Raw genomic sequence first — 20,372 nt, 5'->3', positions numbered from 1 at the left:
GCAACAAGTGGTGGAGGAGTTTTGGGTTAGTGAGAGAGCAGGGAATCTCTCAAAATCCCCTCCCCTGCTCACCCTATCATTCAATGCTTTGTTCAGGTCTTGTAAACTGCAGGCTTCCATTTGAGCCAACCCATCTCACCTTGTATCTTCCCATTTTTCTGTTGCCTTCAACTTTTCCTAGCATGACTGCCTTTAATGAGACCAAAGTACAACAGCTTCAGTTTTGGGTCTTCGTATTTTAAACTGGAAGCTGCCGATTTCCTTCCTCTTACCCAAAAGACTCAAGGTATGGTGTGATACCAGCTCCGCTTCATTTATTTCAGCAGGCCAGGTATTTTACACAGGATGCACACTAAAAGGATTGATGAACAAGATGTGAAACATTGGGTACCCCATTTACCAGTAGCCTAGGAATTCTAGAGATATTGAAAACGTGTGTGTGTTTATATTATTTTGGCTACTCCCCAGGCAAAAGGATCGTGGCTCTGTTTTGGATTGTTGATGGCTAATGCATGGAATTCACAGAATCATGTTTCTATAAAAAGCCACTAGCATAAGTAGCCTCTTTAAATAGGATTAGAGAACTTAAGGAAGCAGAGTTTCATTGCTGACATGACCGGGACATCCCTTGGATGAAAAGATGTTAAAGACAGATGTCTATGGGCATTTATCATCAGCTGTACTTCTTGTGAAATTGCTTGTGGTGCTTGGTGAACACTCAGCTGCAAGGATTGCGAATCTGACCAAAGACAGGATTTCTTACGCTCCTAAAGGCAATTCTGAAAACAGACCAAAGAATAAGAAACTGTGAGAGAGAAGATACTTGGGAGTCTTTGGGAGCAACAACCTTTGATAACAGTATCTTTTGATGATGGCAGAAGTTAAGTGATCTACCACTAGCATTTTGGGTGTGTTGACTCACTGGTACTGCTGCAAATTCACTCTTTTTAGCCTTTCCTCAAATAGGAAATTTTAGCATTTAAAGTATTCAGGTTCTGTAGTCGAATACTCGATGCCTGGGCTCTACTGAGTATACATCTGTTTTTATGTTTCTTCCACTTCCACACATGGTAGGGTGTTAGAATAATAGACTGCCTTGAATTGCCAAGACACAGAGCAAAGGCATAAACAGTTGATGCATGCAGAAAAGGCTACTATAGAAGAACAAAAGTGGGACTCAAAAGGGAACCAGGCATTTCAGGTGCTGCATATTGCTTACTGCGGGTAACCTTCACAGCTTACCAGAATACTAGTAGCTTGATCTGTAACACAGAAATGATAACTTTGGGATGAGAAACTTGTCAGCTGAAAGCCCCTTTATATTAACCCCACAAGAAATCGGCTGACCTCATTAGCCAGTAAAAAATTAATTAATAATAGGTCTGAAGTGAATGACTAAATTGCAGTGAGCCTGAAATGAAAGGCATGAGCTGTTCCACAACTCACCAGCAGATGGTGAACATCCACAAACACAACACAACGCAAGACAGTAAATTGGTGTCATGCCATTGTTTGGAAGAATCATAGCATCTTCTGCCTCCGGGAGGCAAGATTCTCACTGCATTTAATACATTCTCTTTCCTAAGGCCAAGGAACGTGAAAGCTGAAAGTCACACTTCTCTGGAAATGGCCAGGATAAGAATGTGAAGACAGACAGGGTGTTTACGGCCCACTAGAACTGAAATCTTTTTCACGATAAATTAAGAAGAGTTGGTTCTTATATGCTGTTTTACTCTACCTGAAGGGGTCTCAAAGCAGTTTACAATCGCCTTCTCTTTCCTCTCCCCACAACAGATACTCTGTAGGGAGGTGAGGCTGAGACAGCCCTGATATTATTGCTCGGTCAGAATGGTTCTATCAGTGCTGAGACTAGGTCACCCAGCTGGCTAAATATGAGGGAGAAGAGAATCAAACCTGGCTTGCCAGATTAGAAGTTCGCACTCCTAATCACTGCACCGTGCTGGCTCTCATTAAGATTTACATTAGAGATTCCGGAATGTTTGTCCATGCCACCTGAATAACTGCAAATAAACTCTTAAGTGAGCATCTTTGTACTATTTGGCTCAAGTCTATGATATGCATAGGACATTTCTGTAAACAATTTTCTTGGAATGGATATAGAAGATGGAAAACTTAATAGCACAATAGACTGAATCATTCCAGGTGATCTATCTTCATTGCCTGATTCCAAGACAGTCACTCCAGTATGCTAGGATCAAATTTAAACATGGGCTTGAAGCCTACTTAACAAATCTGCCAGTTTTCTTTAAAGAAAGCTTCTTATATATTTTAACAGATTAGTGTAATACTCCAATAATTTCACTTATTTTCATTGTAATTCTGCTGAATGAGTACAACTGGTGTAAATAATTTGGGACATAATCAGGTAACACACTGAGGCTCAGCACACAAGGCAGATAATTAATTAAACCAAATACCCAAGGTAAGTATTGTAAGTGCCTCGAACCGGCATGTCTGAGAGTAGCGGTCAATACATTTAAATATAAATACATATAAATAAAAAAATTCTGAAGTACCATCATTCGTGATAGTTGGACTTGTGCTATAGAAATGAGGCAGGCAAACACCAGGACCACCAAACATAGGAAGGCAAAAGAGTAAAAGGACATCTGTCTTTGCGGGATTTAACTACAGTTGACTCTTCTTGTGCCAGTCCATCACAGTGCCAGCGCCGCCCCTCCCCTCCATGCCACAGTGCTGGCAGCCCCGGGTATCGGTGCTCGCCAAAGTGTCCATGAAGCATGGGTGATAAATCAAGGTTGTGCTTGCATCTCCAGACTCTGATCTCTCATTCAAAAGTCTTAAAAATTGTTAGGGCTTCAGCAGGCCAGTCCCCGGCTTGATAAGTTTTTCCTTTTCTTCTTGCCCCAAAGTAACTCCTCTGAACATTCCATGGCTGCTGTAGGTCACTAGGCATGTTCATAGATGCCTGGACTGATGGGTGGGTGTGTACATGCACACACATGCATGCATGACCAGAGGATAATAAAACTCTGACATAGCCATGTGAGTGATCTTGTTTCGCTGGCCAACTTATAAGCTCCGGACCATCAAAGTTTTGAATTAATTGGTGGTGGCAGAAACTGCTGCTGAAATGCAGCCAGCTCATGGCAGCCCCATAGCACAATCAAGGCAAGAGACATTCAGACACTGACATTGCCTGACTGCATAGCAAGCCTGGTATTCCTTAGAGCAGGGGTAGTCAACCTGTGGTCCTCCAGATATCCATGGACTACAATTCCCACGAGCCCCCGCCAGCAAACACTGGCAGGGGCTCATGGGAATTGTAGTCCATGGACATCTGGAGGACCACAGGTTGACTACCCCTGCCTTAGAGCTCTTCCATCCAAATACTATCCAGGGCCAATCCTGCTTAGCTTCTGAGATCTAATGAGTTCTGGGTAGCCTGGCCTATTCAGGTCTGGGATGAATTACTCAGGTAAGAAACTGTTCATATGTGAAACAGATTACAGGCCATGTAAATCAATTTACACCAAGTGTTTTAATTATTTATAAAAATGTACATTCTACAGTGATGAAGCAGTTCGTGTTTAAGACCAGGATCAACACAACAAAGATTCAAATCCCTTCTCTGCCATGAAGTTCACTGGGTAGCTTTTCATGACTCGCTAACTTTCCAGGAAGAGGAAAAAGAGGAAGAGGAGGAAGAGGAAGAAGAGTTGGTTCTTCTATGCCACTTTTCTCTACCCGAAGGAGGCTCAAAGCGGCTTACAATCGCCTTCCCTTTCCTCCCCCCATAACAGACACCCTGTGAGGTGAGTGAGGCTGAGTGCGCCCTGATATTACTGCTCAGTCAGAACAGCTTTATCAGTGCTGTGGCGAGCCCAAGGTCACCCGGCTGGCTGCATGTGGGGGAGTGCGGAATCGAACCCAGCATGCCAGATTAGAAGTCTGTACTCCTAAACACTACACCAAGCTGGCTCTAAATAAGAGGCTGTTGTCAAAATAAAGCATCCCAAGTTCCTTGGAGGGACGACAAAATTAAAATAAATAAATAAAACAAACCCCCAAAAAGACAGCATTTGGCATTAAGAGAACTGCAATAATTCCACACGCACAAATGGATACATGCACAATTCAGACCCCCCCAAAACAAAAACAAATACAAAACCAACCCCTCCTTGCTGGCCGTCTACATGTATCGAACGAATGTGATCCGCCAGATCCGGGCTGGAGTTGAAGCAAGCATGGCACTGGTCCCAGCAGCAGTTATAGGCAATACTTTTCGCGGATGAAGCAGTAACTCCCTGCCCATTCATCATAACTGGAGTAGAACGACCGCTGGAAATTGTGCTGTCCGCATCCATTATGGTGCTGCTTATGCTACAATGAGGGAGAAAAAGAATAAGTTAATCCAACTGTTCAGTTTCTTCAGTAATGCCACTATTTCAGCCATATTTATTTCTGCTCAAATGGTCATGTTTATTTATTTTATTAATTATATATTTACGTACCGCCGCTCCCAGCTATACTCAATAAGTTAATATTGCCATTAAGCACCTCTTACAAAGCAAACATTGGCAATTGGGAGTTCTTGACTCAATGTTCAATTCATGTATATGTTTATTAGGTTTTTTAGACTGCCGTCCCAGCAAGTTGGCTCAGGGAGTTGTACACAAATACAAATATTCAATATCAGCAATTAAATGAGATTTAAGAATTTAAATAAACAAGTTAAAACAGGTTAAAAACAGCAACAGTGAGTATTGAACCCTTCCAGAAATTCAAGATGATTTGGGAGTGGTCAGTGTATATTAGATGGACCAATGAGTGGGAGGGGCCATAAACAGTTAGGAAGGTAGATAGATCCTAACTTTGGCCCTAACCAAAATCCAAACCATGGTTGCATTCAAACACATAATTTGATGGAGGGCAAGCAAAACTAACCTCAAAACAGGCTACAAGGCACCTTGGCTGCATTGAGACATCTTTGTTTGACAAACATGAGAACAAGCAACATGCTCATGGACCTGCATGCCTCCCCCCCCCCCAAAATGCATTACTGGGGTATTACAAGCTTCATAGTTTGGAACTGGCAGCATTTTTGCTTTTCCTGTGAAACAAGTCAAACATCTATCTGTGATTCATTCTCCCTGTCTACAAAGCAGAAGCGAACTCACGCCCCAGTTTGCTAGCAAGCACTCAGTTTCATTTTGTTTGACCACCATAACGAACTGCGATTTAGTTTGGCCCTGCACTAAGGGAAGGGCAGGCTGAAAGCACCCGGGCTCCTTCACATTACAAATGAACGTTATTTCATGATGTCTGAGCACAGCAGCCTGGGTCAGATTCCAGCTGAGGACTCCACAATGCTCCCGACAGGATGTTATAAACGCTCCATTTCTTCCATCATGATTCCTAAAGTGATGTGTTTTTTTTTTAATTTTCTTACTGTCCACCTTCCTCACTGAGATTGAAGACTAAATTTTCTCTCAGCCACACAACTATGTTTTTTACACCATTCTGAGGGAAAGCAAGGCTCTCCACAAATCAATTTCACTTTTCCTTTAAGGTCTTTCATGTCAACTACATTCTACAACCCCAAAGGAACTCTATTTGACCATTTTATAAACTAAATACAACTCATTCCTTAGAGTAGCCTTTTTCAAACTTTGCCTTAGAAACTTGACCAAGGTTGCAGCATGACTTGTTGCTTTTCTCTCCACCACACCTAAATGCCACTCCATGCCACATGCTACTTTCCCTTTATCTAGTCTGAAGGTAATTCAGAAGTATTAAACATGAATTTACCAGCCACTATTCAAGCACTCTTCTTTGTACAATGTATGGCTGTCGACCTAGGCATAAAGTTGGTTTACAGAAAGAATAATATTTTTTTTTAAGTGATCCACTGTCTTGGTCAGAGGAAATGGTAATGTGTGCATAAAACCTTTAAACAGAAGTCAGCCGGGTCTCCCCATCATTCATGTCATGATTGGGGATGGCAGTTTCATAGAATCAGAGTTGGAAGGTACATCATGGGTCATCTAGTCCAACCTCCTACACTATGCAGGACATTCACAACCCTATCGTTCATCCACTGTAACCTGCCACCCCCTTGAACCTTCACAGAATCAGCCTCTTTGTCAGATGGCTATCTAGCCTCTGTTTAAAAATTTCCAAAGATGGAGAACCCACCACCTCCCGAGGAAGCCTGTTCCACTGAGAAACCGCTCTGACTGTCAGGAACTTCTTCAGGATGTTTAGATGGAATTTCTTTTGAATTAATTTCATCCCATTGGTTCTGGTCCGTCCCTCTGGGGCAAAAAAGAACAACTCTGCTCCATCCTCCATATGGCAACCTTTTAAATACTTGAAGATGGTTATCAGATCCCCTCTCAGTCATCTCCTCTCCAGGCTAAACAGACCAAGCTCCCCCAAACTTTCTTCATACATCTTGGCCTCCAAACCCCTCGCCATCTTTGTTGCCCTCCTCTGGACACACTCCATTTTGTCTACATCCCTCTTTAACTGAGGTGCCCAAAACTGAACACAATACTCCAAGTGAGGCCGAACCAGAGCAGAGTAAAGCGGTACCATCACCTCCCGTGATCTGGACACAATACAGCCCAAAATCTCATTTGCCTTTTTAGCCACCGAGTCACACTGCTGACTCATGTTTATGTATGGTCTACTAGATCCTTTTCACCTAGATCCTTTTCACACGTGTTACTGCCAAGACAAGTCTCCCCCATTCTATATTGGTGTATTTGGACTAGATGGCCTGTATGGCCCCTTCCAAATCTATGATTCTATGATTTGGTTTTTCCTACCTAAATGCAGAACTTCACATTTGTCCCTACTGAATTTCATTTTATTCAGTTTGAAAGTAATAAGCTGAGCATTATTGTATAGAAAATGTACGTTGCCTCTACAGAGAACCTGTTTGAAGTGGCTCACTAGGTAAAGCAATACACCTAAACTCTTGCTTGTGGGCTGGAGAGGATGATCTCAGGTTGGAGAACTTGGATCCCTGGGGGCAGGGTGGGAGAGAAATATGCTCCTCTCTGACAGAACATTTTAAAAGATGCCATAATCTCAGCCAAGCAAAGATTCCACCTACCCATAACCTCATAAGGTGGGTGGGGGGAACAGTGCTGTACCCCCTGAATATCCATTCTGGTGGGCAAGGAGTCCCTCTGGCTCAGGAGAGGATACAATGGAGGAGCCTGAAATGCCACTGTAACCCTATGATGGGCGGGGTCAACAAAGAAACCTGGCAGCTGAGAGAGCGGGGGGGGGGGGGGAGGGGCATCCAACAAGGGAGCCTAGTGTGCGCCAAAAAAAAACATTTTGCACCTTTTGATGGTGCTTTTCTTAAGCCATTCTGGGCTAGAATTGGCGAGGGAGCTCTCTCTTCACAAGAAACAGAAGCAAGGAGGAGAGGATTTCCATCATGTTCAGAGGTAAATCAATTTTTTAGATCTCTTCAAAACCTCTGAGGCTTGCCACTGGGCCATTCCTTTTCACATTCTCCCAGGGAAGAAGGTGTGAAGAGAAAGAGAGAAAAGGCTACAGAGGTTAAGGAAGCCCTCAGGTGTAAAATCACTCTTGGAGAAAAGCAAGTAAACAAGAGCAAAGAGCTTATCTCCGCAAGCTGCACTCCCTAGCAAGGCAAGAAGCAAACTGAGCCAGGACCACTCCCAACCAAGAGACAGAAGTTGAAGAGTTTAGTCCTGCCTCCCTGAGCAATTGGTAAGAATCACCTATTTTTCAGAGCAGAAGGAACCAACAAGCTCAAAGAACCAATGCTGAAGCAGGGAACTCAGCAGCAGCCTGCGGCAAAGTGACAAGCCTGACACGACCAATGTACAACCTGAGAATCCTAGTCCACATCAAACCAGAGAATCAACCAAGCCAAACAGAATAGGAACACTGCTGTAAGCCCAATAGCTAAATCAGGGGTAGTCAAACTGCGGCCCTCCAGATGTCCATGGACTACAATTCCCAGGAGCCCCTGCCAGCAAATGCTGGCAGGGGCTCATGGGAATTGTAGTCCACGGACTTCTAGAGGGCCGCAGTTTGACTACCCATGTGTTAAATCAAAGAACCCAACCCCAATGTACTAGCCAAGAATCCAAGGCAATGTTGAAACACAGAAGCTACTGCAAACCACAAACCAATGCCCAAAGAGAATGCAATGTTGCCAGACCCAGACAACTAATTTCAAACCACAGAATCTAAGGCAAATCAACCCAAAATGCTGAAACCAAGCCCTGTTATAAATGAAGACAGGGATGGAGAGACAGGAAAATTCAGGGGAAAGGGGGCATTATTAAATGGACTAAGCATGATGTACAAAGATATCTGCCACATGGGTTCAGATTTATGACCTACCCAGATAAAGGTCTTTGCAGAAGTTTAACTGCAAGGGCAAACACCATTTCTTTTTGAACTCAGGTATGCGTAGGTTATCTGTACTTTTTGTAATTCATTGCCACACACTAACTGTATATTGTTATCATTTGGAGAACACCAGTTCTTATATTCTGGGGACAACTGGGCATAATCAGCTTCTTCTAATCTGGTCTTTTAAAAAAATCATTTAAAACCTGCGGTACTTACTCTGTGGCTCACAAAGAACCACATTTGCAACAACCTGCAACTAAGAGAGTCACATGATTACCATATGTCATGTGCGCTGCCCCATCAAGTACCGCTGCATATGTCCAATTGCCTCTTCCTACCACGGCTGAATATTAGCCAGCCTTCGTGTATCTGGAGAAAAGAGTACAGCGGGGAGGGGGGAGGGTGGCCAGACTGGGGCTCTCTAGATATCCATGCAGGGGTTTACAGTAATTGTAGTCCATGGACATCTGTACAGCCATGCTTTGGCAGCCCCTGGAGTACAGCTTTCCTCCTGCTCCTGGCCTCAGTAGTAGTAGAGAGCCAGCTTGGCGTAGTGGTTAGGAGTGCAGACTTCTAATCTGGTGAGCCGGGTTTGGATCTGTTTTCCCCCACATGCAGCCAGCTGGGTGCCCTTGGGCTCGCCACAGCAGTGAAAAAACTGCTCTGAACAAGCAGGAATATCTCAGCCTCACCTCCCTCACAGGGTTATTGTGGGGAGAGGAAAGGGAAGGCGATTGGAAGCCGCTTTGAGCCTCCTTCAGGTAGAGAAAAGCGGCATATAAGAACCAACTCTTCTTCATCTTCTTCTAGTCAGAACAGCAAACAAGGGAGATAGATGTCCACAGCTGGGTGTGAAGAGGAGCAAAACCACAGCCACCCCGCAGTGACCCACTTGCTCTTTCCTTGGCTGGCTCTTGTGGCGCTTTCTGCCTCTTTCTCCTCCTGGCAGATTCCCCAGTGAGAGCACAGAGGCTGCAGAGAAGGCACGAGGGACTGTGTGGGAGAGAAGAGGCTCTTTCTTTCCATCTCTGGAATGAGGCCCACAGTCCTCGGAGGCTCACAGCAGCTGTTTTAAGGTGGGAACCACCTGCCAACCCACCAACCCCTACTTGCTGTTCGCTTTCCTGGAACACGGAGGGGGGATGCTTCATGGGGAAAGACCCAGAAACAAGCCATGTGAAAGAGCCACTGAATGAGCATCACTGTTTTAGACAAAGCAATAGTATATTGCATACAAAGGAGGGAGCACAGACACTTCTAAGACTGTAGCACGCAGCAGCATTGTTTTCCTAGGCTTGATTTGATATATGGGAAGTCACTGAATGCAAAGCAATGAACATTTAGAACCAGTGCAAAAGTAATACTGCCGGTCTCTGACCTACAGTCAGGAGAGCAGGCCATGGGGTTCACATCTCTCCCACCTCCTCACTTTCCCCCTCCCTATAGTGACGAAAAATGCCTATATATCAGCACTGACCAATGTTAATATTAACTAGGGCTGCATGAGTAACGCTACATCACAATTAGCAGCCTGTGTGGAAAGGAAGGGGCTGACACAGGAGGGAACTCAGGATCTACTTGCTCTGTTATGCAAAGTTCCAGGGACTGAGGTTTTCTGTCTCTATAGCTAATAAAATGTCAATGCAATAAAAGCCATGATCTTAAAAGTGCAACACGGCCAGAAGCGACAAAGAAAAACAGAAAACAAAATTAATAAACTGCGCTTCCAAATGCCCTCTGAAATGCTGACTTTACTAGGAGTGCCCTGGAGGTTTGGCTAAGACAGAAATTACTGAAAAGGCTCATGCAGACACACACATGATCTCAGACGGATGAATGAGGAGGAGGTCCCAAGTCAGTGATGCCCAACACGGCATGTGATCTTGAACGGAAGAGGGGAAAGGGAGCTTTGACTTGCACCAACTGGCTGACAAGGAAAGTACTCAAGCCAAGCTCATTCCAAGCAGATGGGCCACAACACCTCTAGTGTGACCAGAGACGTTTGTTCATTCATTCACTGTATTTATAGACCACCACTCTCGGCCCGGCCGGCTCATAGCAGCTGACATAAAAAACATAAAACCAGATAACCCCCCCCCCGTACAATCCAATATTGGCGGCAACAATCAAACAATCTAATATCCCCCATGCCATCCCTTAACACTCCCAGTGGGAGGCGCAGGTAGGCACACCTCCTTCCCCGTGTGACGCGGCACTCCCCCCCTGCAGCGCGGTGCTCAATCCTAGCCATGCTGTGGGGGAGAGGTGCGGGCACAAACGCGCAGGTGTGGAAGCTTTGCGCCTGTGCGTTTGTGCCTATGCATCTCCCCCCCCCCAACAGCACGGCTAGGCTTGAGTGCCTTGCCGTGGGGAGGGGGTGCCACACCGCAAGGGGGAGGGAGGTGCACCACACAGGCTTTCAGGATTTCTTTCTTTTATTTTTTTTAACCTTTAGTACAGTTGCCTAGATCAATGGTCCCCAACCTTTTTAGCATCGGGGACCACTCAACGCCTTTTACTGAGGCCCGGTGGGGTGGGGGGGGGGGTAGTTTACTCCTCTACTCTCAACCACTGCCCCAACGCTCTCTGATCGCTATGGTAATGTTTAAACATCCCTTCAAAATAAGATACAGACACGCCACAACAATGAACATAAGGAACATTTTATTTGCATGTAAATTTTAACTCATCAATGGGAACCCTGAGCTTGTTTCTCTGCAACGAGATAGTCCCATCTGGGAATGATGGGAGAAAATGACACCCGAAGTATGTTGTAAAGGGCCGGGGGGGGGGGGGAGAAGGCGTCCTTCGGGGCCCACCTCCAATTAGTCGAAGGACCACATGTGGTCCACGGCCCACAGGTTGGGGATAGCTAGCCTAGATTTCTACAAACTATCCACAAGCGTGTCTTAGGGCAGGCTTGTGCCAATAGGAATAAAACCAATCAGGTTCTTAATTTCCATCCACAGAATACTGTGCTCATAGGTAGCATTGGTCAGTGATTCCAAAATTGAGTTCTTCAACATTGTTAAGACTTTAGCCTACTGTGCTATTAAAAGGGGCTGGAAAGCTTATTCAAGAGAACAGTTTTTAAACGTTAAAAGAAGGGGAGTTGGCCATTTTCTTTATTCAGAAACTAATTTGTCATCTTAAAAGCTTAGAGGAAGAATGTGCCTGTGCATAAGTAGCACTATGTTTAGAAATGTCTGCGTACATCTGGCATTTATTTATATAATATTATTATTAATTAATATTAATTACAGTTTCTGTAACTGTTGCCACTGAAGATACTTTGGTCACCTCATGAGAAGGAAGGACTCCCTGGAGAAGAGCCTAATGCTGGGAGTGATTGAGGCCAAAAGAAGAAGGGGACAACAGAGAATGAGGTGGCTGGATGGAGTCACTGAAGCAGTCGGTGCAAACTTAAATGGACTCTGGGGAATGGTAGAGGACAGGAAGGCCTGGAGGATCATTGTCCATGGGGTCGTGATGGCTCGGACACAACTTCGCAACTAACAACAACAACAACTGTTGCCACAGGCAAATGGATGGGACAACAAAACAAAACAACTCAGAAAAACATATTTATTTATTTATTTTATTATTATTATATTTATATACTACCCTCCCCGAGGGCTCAGGGCGGTTTACAGGAAACCGGCAAAGATACAGATAACATACAGTAACAGGTGATATGGCATCAGCCAAGTTGGACTCAATACCAAAACTTCACTGCTTCTCTCTCTGTATGGAATTCTCATAACTGAGGACACACAGAGCTCAAGCCTCCTACCAGCCCTGCATAGGAGCACTTCAGAGGCTCAGTGAGTTCTTTGGGTTTTGTTTTGTTAGCTGCTTGCTCTGGGCTCCAAAACACTGTGTTCTTGCCCACTGTGCCTGAGGTGTTGAACATTATGCGGTCTCTCTGAAGACTGATGCATACTAGCTTAAGATGTACACCTAACAAAATGACTATTGACATAATATACAGAAGTTACGTAAATTGCTCTTGTAACAAGCACAGATATTAGATCTCTATCAGGACTTATAACTTGCCTTTACATAATCATCTTTTAAAAAAGAAAATCAAACCACCGGCCTCGCCTACAGTACTTGGTCAGCTATATTATCTTGTCTCTCCTTCGCCAAAGGAGGAACACTGAAGAGCAGAGGGATTCTAAGAGGAATACAAATAAACTGAAGCTACTCTGAATGAAGTGGCAAATGTCAGGGTACAAGAAGCACACTACAAAACAAGAGTTAAACAATAAAATTATTTCCATGGATAGTTCTTTGCTCCAAAAAGCGAGGTCAGAAAACAGGTGCAAAAAATAATAAGCAGGACGACACTCCATTGTGTGTGTAGGAAAAAGGCATTCTTTATCCACAGTATGTTTTACAAAGCCCTCTTGAGGGAAGTTGTCTTCACAAGTTAACTGAGACAGCAGAATCTGATACCTCTGCCAGCAAACTTTCTGATCATTGCATTTTAAATATAATAAGAACTTTTAAAAGTACTTCATCTCATGAGTTTCATCTACCACCACTGCCAGCGCTAACAGCAGCCACGACTTAATTGAATTTTCAAACCTAAACCAGATTAATTCTGGTTTAGTCAATTAATTAAGCAATTAAGTTGATTAATTGATTCAATTAATGTTTATTGGAATTGAATGTTTTTAATTTTTGGTGTTACCTGCCATGAGCTGATTAGAAAGATGTGGCTATAATTAAAAATTATTATTATTATTAATTATTATTATTATTATCTGAATGTTTATTTATTAAATTTCTATACTGCCCTTCCCCAACGGCTCAGGGCGGTTTACAAAATTCAGATTCATTCAATTTACATATCATTCAGCTAAAAATTTTAAATTATTGCAATCAACATAGTAAAAGCGCTGGCATTTTAATGCCTAGGAGCAATCCACCCTTTCTCACAGCGTGTATGTGGTGGGGTTTGTGTGTGTGTGTCTGGGGGGGGGGGCTGGTTTCAGCTGGCAGCCTACAGTAACAAAATGCTAGAAAGGGCTGGCAGTAATTTAAACCTAGAATTATTTGATTTGGTTCTGAACTTACAGATTTATCATCAAAAATATATAAGGGGGTAATTTACAGTACAACCTAGGCAGAGCTTCACCCTTATAGGCACAACTACTTTGATAGACGCAGAAGGGCGTAATTCCATTTAGGATAGCAAGTGTAAATTCCATAAATTTTCTCCCCAAAACATACATTGTAACTAACTCTGTAAAGCCTTCCAGCCTTCCAGCAGCCTTTTACTGAGGACAACAAAATACACACACAGTGTTCCTGTTGCAGAGTTCAGTTCTCTGAGGGATTTTATTTCATCACTGTTGCTAGTAATCCCTTTTGGCAAATTTAATGACTAGGCCTGCTATCTAAAGCTCCATCTGTAGCTCACTCATAAAAATGGTAAGGACAAAGGGAGCCGAGAATTTATAAAACAAAACAAACCATTGTAGCTTTCAGCAAATTGCTACCAAGGCTGATGAAAACTTTTTTGTTTGTTTTGAAAGCAGAAGTCAAGCCCCTGCAGAAGGCATCTCAAGCAACGGAAATGTCACTTGGGGCTTGCTGCAAAACTCTGTCCTAAAGCGCTTGACCAGGGTTGCCTTCCCTCAGACACAACTGGGACCGAACAGATGGGCCATTACACACCCGTGGCCTTGAAGGTCAACACGTAGGCTAAAGCTGATCAATAGCAGAATATTGCAGAGATGCAATCCCTGTACTGGGAGTATAATACTAACAGCAACTGAAGACTAGAGTCAAACTTTCTTTTTAAAGCCAATCAAGAATTTCACTTCTAAGTCAAAGCTAGGTATTTCAGAACTTGGATTCACAAAATATCCTGAAATGCAAGACCCAAGTTACAGCATTCTCCTTGGACCTTAGCCTGTGCCTACTGAATAAAAAAGCAATACAGAACTGTTCCACTCCCATGTAAATCTCGTGTTGCAGACCTCTGTGCTTCTCCTTACGTTGATGTTTGATCTCCTTACGTTGATGCAAAGGCTGGCAGGGGCTCTTGGGAATTGTATTCCATGGACATCTGAAGGACCACAGGTTGACTACCCCTGGTCTAGTATACCGATGCCAAGGCTCTGTGGGCAGACAGGGTTCATTTCCACTTGCCTGGGAGCTGGGGGGGAGGGATATATTATACAACGGTGCTCCCTTCCTTTCCCACTGAATTCTATTTCTTCTGCCTGATATAAGAATGAGTTCTTGGTAATCAGATCAGCCGTCTTTAATTTTTGACTTCCGAAGGCTAGGACTGTTTTTATTTGGCACAAGGTGCTATGAGAAAGTTTGAGAGCATAGATATTCTTTATCCCTTGATGCCATTTACCTAGTTTCTGGTTATAAAAAGGAATATTAGTTCTTAGGTGACTTGAAAGTAACCACAGCAGGTGCTGAATCATGCTAGCATTGAATATTCAGTAACACATTCGATGCCAAATGCTCAAGTCCAGTACTGATATAATCGTTCATTTATTGTGGCTATCTCTTTACAGTTTGTAAAACTATAATACTGTCAGTGCTCAGTCCAGAAATCCGTGCTCTTAAATCTAGGAATTAGTATTAAATGTGAGCAGAATTAATCAGGAATTGTTAGTAACCGGGGATTTCTCTGCTCATCTGTTTCAAAGATATAATTTTATTTTAAATGCTGCAATGGAAAGGATGAAAAAACCAATTTAAAAATGCAAACTGAGGACAGCTTTCAGTAGCCTTTGAGCCAAAGCAAAAAGGGGTGGGTTAGGGAAAGAGAATGCCACTTGGACCTGCTCCATTTCTTCCTTTCATTTAATCAGCAGTCTGGGCAAGAAAAAAAATTATGTAAAAAAACCAAGAAATATTCACAGCCAAAAGTAGAGTGCTTTTTTGTTCCAAGAGGAGCAAGAAATGTCCATTAACAGTTTTTTTTTCTTTCCAGGCCTTGAGAAATTGAGAGAGCTTCTCACGCGACGATTTGCACTTGGGTAAAAACACCCAAGAGCCTCTTGTGGCGCAGAGTGGTAAGGCAGCAGACATGCAGTCTGAAAGCTCTACCCATGAGGCTGGGAGTTCAATCCCAGAAGCCGGCTCGAGGTCAACTCAGCCTCCCATCCTTCCAAGGTCGGTAAAATGAGTACCCAGCTTGCTGGGGGGTAAATGGTAATGACTGGAGAAGGCACTGGCATACCACCCCGTATTGAGTCTTCCATGAAAACGCTAGAGGGCGTCACCCCAAGGGTCAGACATGACCTGGTGCTTGCACAGGGGATACCTTTACCATTATCTTAAAAAACACCCAAATATATATTTTTTTCAGGCAGAATACATATTAATTGAAATTCCCATGGATATTCCATTAGAAAAGTAAAGGTATCCCCTGTACGAGCACCGGGTCATATCTGACCCTTGGGATGATGCCCTCCAGTGTTTTCATGGCAGACTCAATACGGGGTGGTTTGCCAGTGCCTTCCCCAATTCCATTAGAAGCAATGATTTTAAAAAAAAGAGATCACACCCCTGGTTTTGTTCATTTTAGGACACAGATAAATACATTTACGTACCTTCCAAAACTGACCTAGCACAACTGACGTTTGGAATTATGTTGCGTTCATAAGGATGGATACATGTAGATTCCTCAAATAAACTCATGTACCTGTCAATGATTTTAACTTTTTAAGTGTAGTATTAAATGTATAGCTTATTGCCTCCTGGCAGCCAAAATTTCCTTTTTTCAAACATAGTCTATGATAACTTGATTGCTATCTTCAATGGTTGCGGAAAGTGCCTTGAAGTCACAGCAGATTTACAGCAATCCCCATGGGGCTTTCAAGGCAAGACACATTTGGAGTGGCTTGCCATTGCCTGCTTCCAAGCCATGACCCTGGTGTGTGTTTTTTTAGGTCCACCCATCCAAATACTAGTCGGGGCCAACCTCCTTAGCTTCCAAGATCCGAAGAGATGGGACTAGCCTGGGCTATCCAACCCAGGGCACTAACTTAAATAGGCATTCCTCCTTTTATTTGGCAAAACAATCTGGAATCACTGACCTCTCAAATCTAGGTGTTCCTACCAAAACAGTTAAGTAGGCCTGTTAAAAATTCATCAGCCACTTCTAACTCACTCTTCAGGTTACTATACTCTAGACAAAGCATGAAAAAAGCTTTACCTGGTCTATTATGTAGTGGGTTGGATCTAGCAATCTACCACCAGAAAGTACTGACAGCTGTGGAATTTCCCCACTTTTCCAGAAGCCATTTCCAACTCTAGAAAAATATACTGGGGCTGAAAGGCCCCCATGTAACTGAAAGAAGGAGGGGGAGCAATACTTTCCTCTGCTTCTCCATTCTCACTGCAGCCCACCAAAGCACATGGGAAGAGAAAAAGCAGGAAAGATCCATGATCTTTGTGCCAGCAGACTGCTGGACCCAAGCCTTAATTTTTCCTCACATTACCTACATTATTAAAAAAAACCCCAATATGCTATTCAAGGATGTCAGTTTGCCGGTTCAACTGTTGGCATGAACAACGTGGGAAAGATATGGCATAACTGGATATCTACAAGTATTTAATCCTGAGCCAAAGAAATGTTGGCTCCTCACAAACCTCATCTTGCAAAAAGGATAACTGGGTCAGATGGCTATCAGAATAAGAGCCTTGTAAAAATTTTGGTTTTAATTTCCCCACAGATATTTCAGTGTCTAAGGGGAAACTTTTATTTAAACAGCTTTAAGCAAACGCAAAACAAATCCAAGGTGCTCTGCTTGTAAAAACTGGGATACAAATATCACGGCTTTGGCAGAGCAGTGCAAAACCCATCAAAGGCCAATTTTTAAGGCTCCAGCTAACTACAGAACTGCTGAGTTGGTCCAAGGGGAAAAGCTCAGGAAAACTTCAACACAAAACTGAATGGTGGTCAATATAGATTTTGTCCACATCCTCCATTAACCAGGCTTTCTCAACCAGAGTTCCATGAAGCCCTAGGGTTTCTTGATGGCCTTGGAAGGGTTTCCTGAATGGGTGGGGGTTAATTCATGTTTAAAATGTGTTAAACATTTATTGGGTGATATATGGTCATGTCACCCTGCCCTGCTACCCAAATGGCCAATGATGGGCCTGGAGGAGGTGGGAAGGGGGGCTGGTGGGCATGTCCCCACAGAACATGGGGACTCTGCTTCCCAACTATATTTTGCATGATGGCATCATTTCTGGGGTTTCTCAAAACCTGAAGAATAATTCAGGGATTTCCCCATGGTAAAAAGGTTGAGAAAGCCTGCCATAAGCCTTCCTTCTAGCCTGCAAGTATGGGCAGGGCTGAAAGGAAGGCTTTTAATGAACATACGTGGGTACTCTCAGCATGCATTCAGGCTATAGAGAAGTGTCTCTAATTGTGGCCAGAAGCTTCTTTACTCTCCTGATATGGAAGCTTCCCAAAGCAGAGTTCCTAGAACTACAGTTTTATGGACCTGCAAAACCAATCTTTGGCAGTGTTTGCTCACTTTTCTATAGACAAGACTCCAAGCAGGCTGTGCAACAGTGAAAACAAAAACTGAACGAGTTGTTTCAATTTGAATCAGAACCTTAACAAATTTAGTGCAATTCAGGAATATGGGGTCCAACCTCAACGGTTTTTGGCCTTCTGTTGTTCTCTGAATACTGGCTACAGCAATTCAAAGAGACAGGATGAAGCCAGGGTAATAGCAACACACAAAGTTCCTAGAAAGCAGCACAAGAAGGACATCATGTGACACATGAGCCAACACAAATCGTTGAGGCCAGGACGGGGTCTCGGTGCTACCATCAGAGGATCCCCCAGATAGGTTAGATCTGGCTCCCCGCTCCCATCGGAAGAGAACTTGGCCCTAGGGCTGAACGGGGGTGGGGTGTTTAGAATTCTCTAGGGTCTGTTTTAATTGTGATAAAGGCTGTCTGTTTTAATCGTGATAAGGGATGTTTTAATGGGTTTTTATGGAAATTGTTGTTTTATCATTGTAAACTGCTGCAAGACCTTCAGAGAGTGGCAGTATAAAAATCAATCAATCAATAAAAAGATATCAATATCCTGCATTCCTGTTCTTTACAATCTCATGGGAGGGGGAAAAATCGTTTAATATTTTCCAAATTTTCCAATAAGAACACAAAACAGTTTACATTGTTCTTTGTCTTTCCATGTTCAACCCTCACAATAATCCTGTGAGGTATGTTAAACTGAGAGTATGTGACTGGCCCATGGACATCTAGCAAAGCTCTATGGTCCATACACACATACCCCCCACCCCTGGCTTTCTGATCACTATATTCACTACCTTTAGTGTATAAAACCTGTAATTGGGCTCACTATATTTATCCAAACTCCAGTGCAATTGAACATGTATTTGGCTTCTGCCTATAGGAAATGACAATGAGCAAAGTTACTGAATACTGAATCAAGAGCTTACTTTTTTAGAATTACTGTCCTGCATCTCTATACTAACTGGAAAGCAGACATAGATGTTTCCATCCTGGGAAAGTAAGGACAGTTTTCAGAATCTGCAGGGTCTATGAATTCTAGCGAAGCTTTTTCATTAGTTATTACCTGTGGTTACAATTTTATTTATTTTATTTATTTATTATATATTTATATACTGCCTTCCCCGAGGGCTCAGGCCAGTTTACAGAAAACAGGAAAATATACAATTAACATATGGTAACAGGTAAGAGTAATAGTAATAACAATATAACAATAATAACTTAACAAGATCATAACAATAACATTATAAAATAGAAATTGTGAGAGCCTCAGCTCAACTCTTACTGGGACCCAAAAACTTGACAATGCTCCTCTTCCCACCCCCACCCCCAATTTGCTCTGGACATGCCAACATCCTTTCTCTTCTCCAAGACCAAACAAAATAAAACACTGCTCTTCCCCACAAATTTCCTCACCCATGCCAGAGGATTTGAGTTCCTGCCCTTTCCTCAGCACCACTGTACAAAACGTATTTTCACAGAATCATAGTCAGAAGAGGCCATATAGGCCATTTAGTCCACCCCCCTGCTCAATGTAGGATCAGTCTGCATGAGATAGAAACTATGTGAGATGCACACACTCGACCACTCTGGCCTAGTACAGTGAAAGGTGCCTCCCACTTAAAACGCTCTGAAGGCCCCTGAGAATTTAGGAGAGTTAATCTGGCAAAACCTTAGCAAAACACAAGGTTGTACACTTGAGCATGTCCCCATTGCCCAAATGTCCGCCACTGTCAAGACTGGGTTTCGGGAGGATTGTGGAGGAAGTAGAGACAAAATCAAAGTATACCTGGATACCCTGGACTAGGCTGATCTTGTCAGTTCTCAGAAGCTAAGCAGGGTCAGCTTCCCCTACCTATCTTATACCCAGAATTCAACTCTGTTGGTCTTAAAGTTATCACTGGACTCAAACTTTGTTCTATTGCTTCAAATCAATATGGCTACAACACTCAAATATCTTCACTGAAGGCATCACATTAAGCTGCATGGAATGAAACACTATTAACCTTATGAAAAAACTTGCCCACTTACAGACTGGGATTCCCTTCCTTACAAAATGCAAAAACCTGGACATTATACAAAGGGACTGAGAATTAAGAATCCTCTACTTATCTTACAAACTATGAAGAAAAATTATAAGCTACACGAAGATCTAATCAGTGCCCTGCACTACAAACGGCAGAGGATCAAGGAGAAATTCTCTGAACTGACATTTCTACAAGGAATCAACTTGCATGGCAAAATTTCCACAAGAAAAGATGAGCCATCTACTCTCTCAATTGAAGCTGCTGAAGGAACAAAACAAAAACAAAACAAAAACAGGGAGCGGACCCCTCTCTAACCTAAAGGCTGCTAACCTTAACAACTAGAACTCCTCCAGAAATATAGTCAACCTTTCACAGCACAGGGTCAGCCCAAAAGAGGAATCTATTCCTCCACGTGGACGT

General features: G+C 43.2%; 1 protein-coding gene across 2 annotated transcripts in view; it reads right to left on the bottom strand.

The window, feature by feature from the left end:
- Window positions 1-20,372, bottom strand: part of AEBP2 (AE binding protein 2) — a 53,607-nt gene that overhangs the window by 26,364 nt on the left and 6,871 nt on the right. For both annotated transcript variants that reach the window (XM_077340138.1, XM_077340137.1), the window contains exon 2: window positions 4,158-4,365. In XM_077340138.1, the coding sequence (XP_077196253.1) occupies window positions 4,158-4,365 (208 nt within the window). The remainder of the gene's footprint in view (window positions 1-4,157; window positions 4,366-20,372) is intronic.

The sequence above is a fragment of the Paroedura picta genome, chromosome 5 (assembly GCF_049243985.1).
Source record: "Paroedura picta isolate Pp20150507F chromosome 5, Ppicta_v3.0, whole genome shotgun sequence".
Lineage (NCBI taxonomy): Eukaryota > Metazoa > Chordata > Lepidosauria > Squamata > Gekkonidae > Paroedura > Paroedura picta.
The sequence above is the reverse complement of the archived record's forward strand: the minus strand, read 5'-3'. Positions and strand labels throughout refer to the sequence as shown.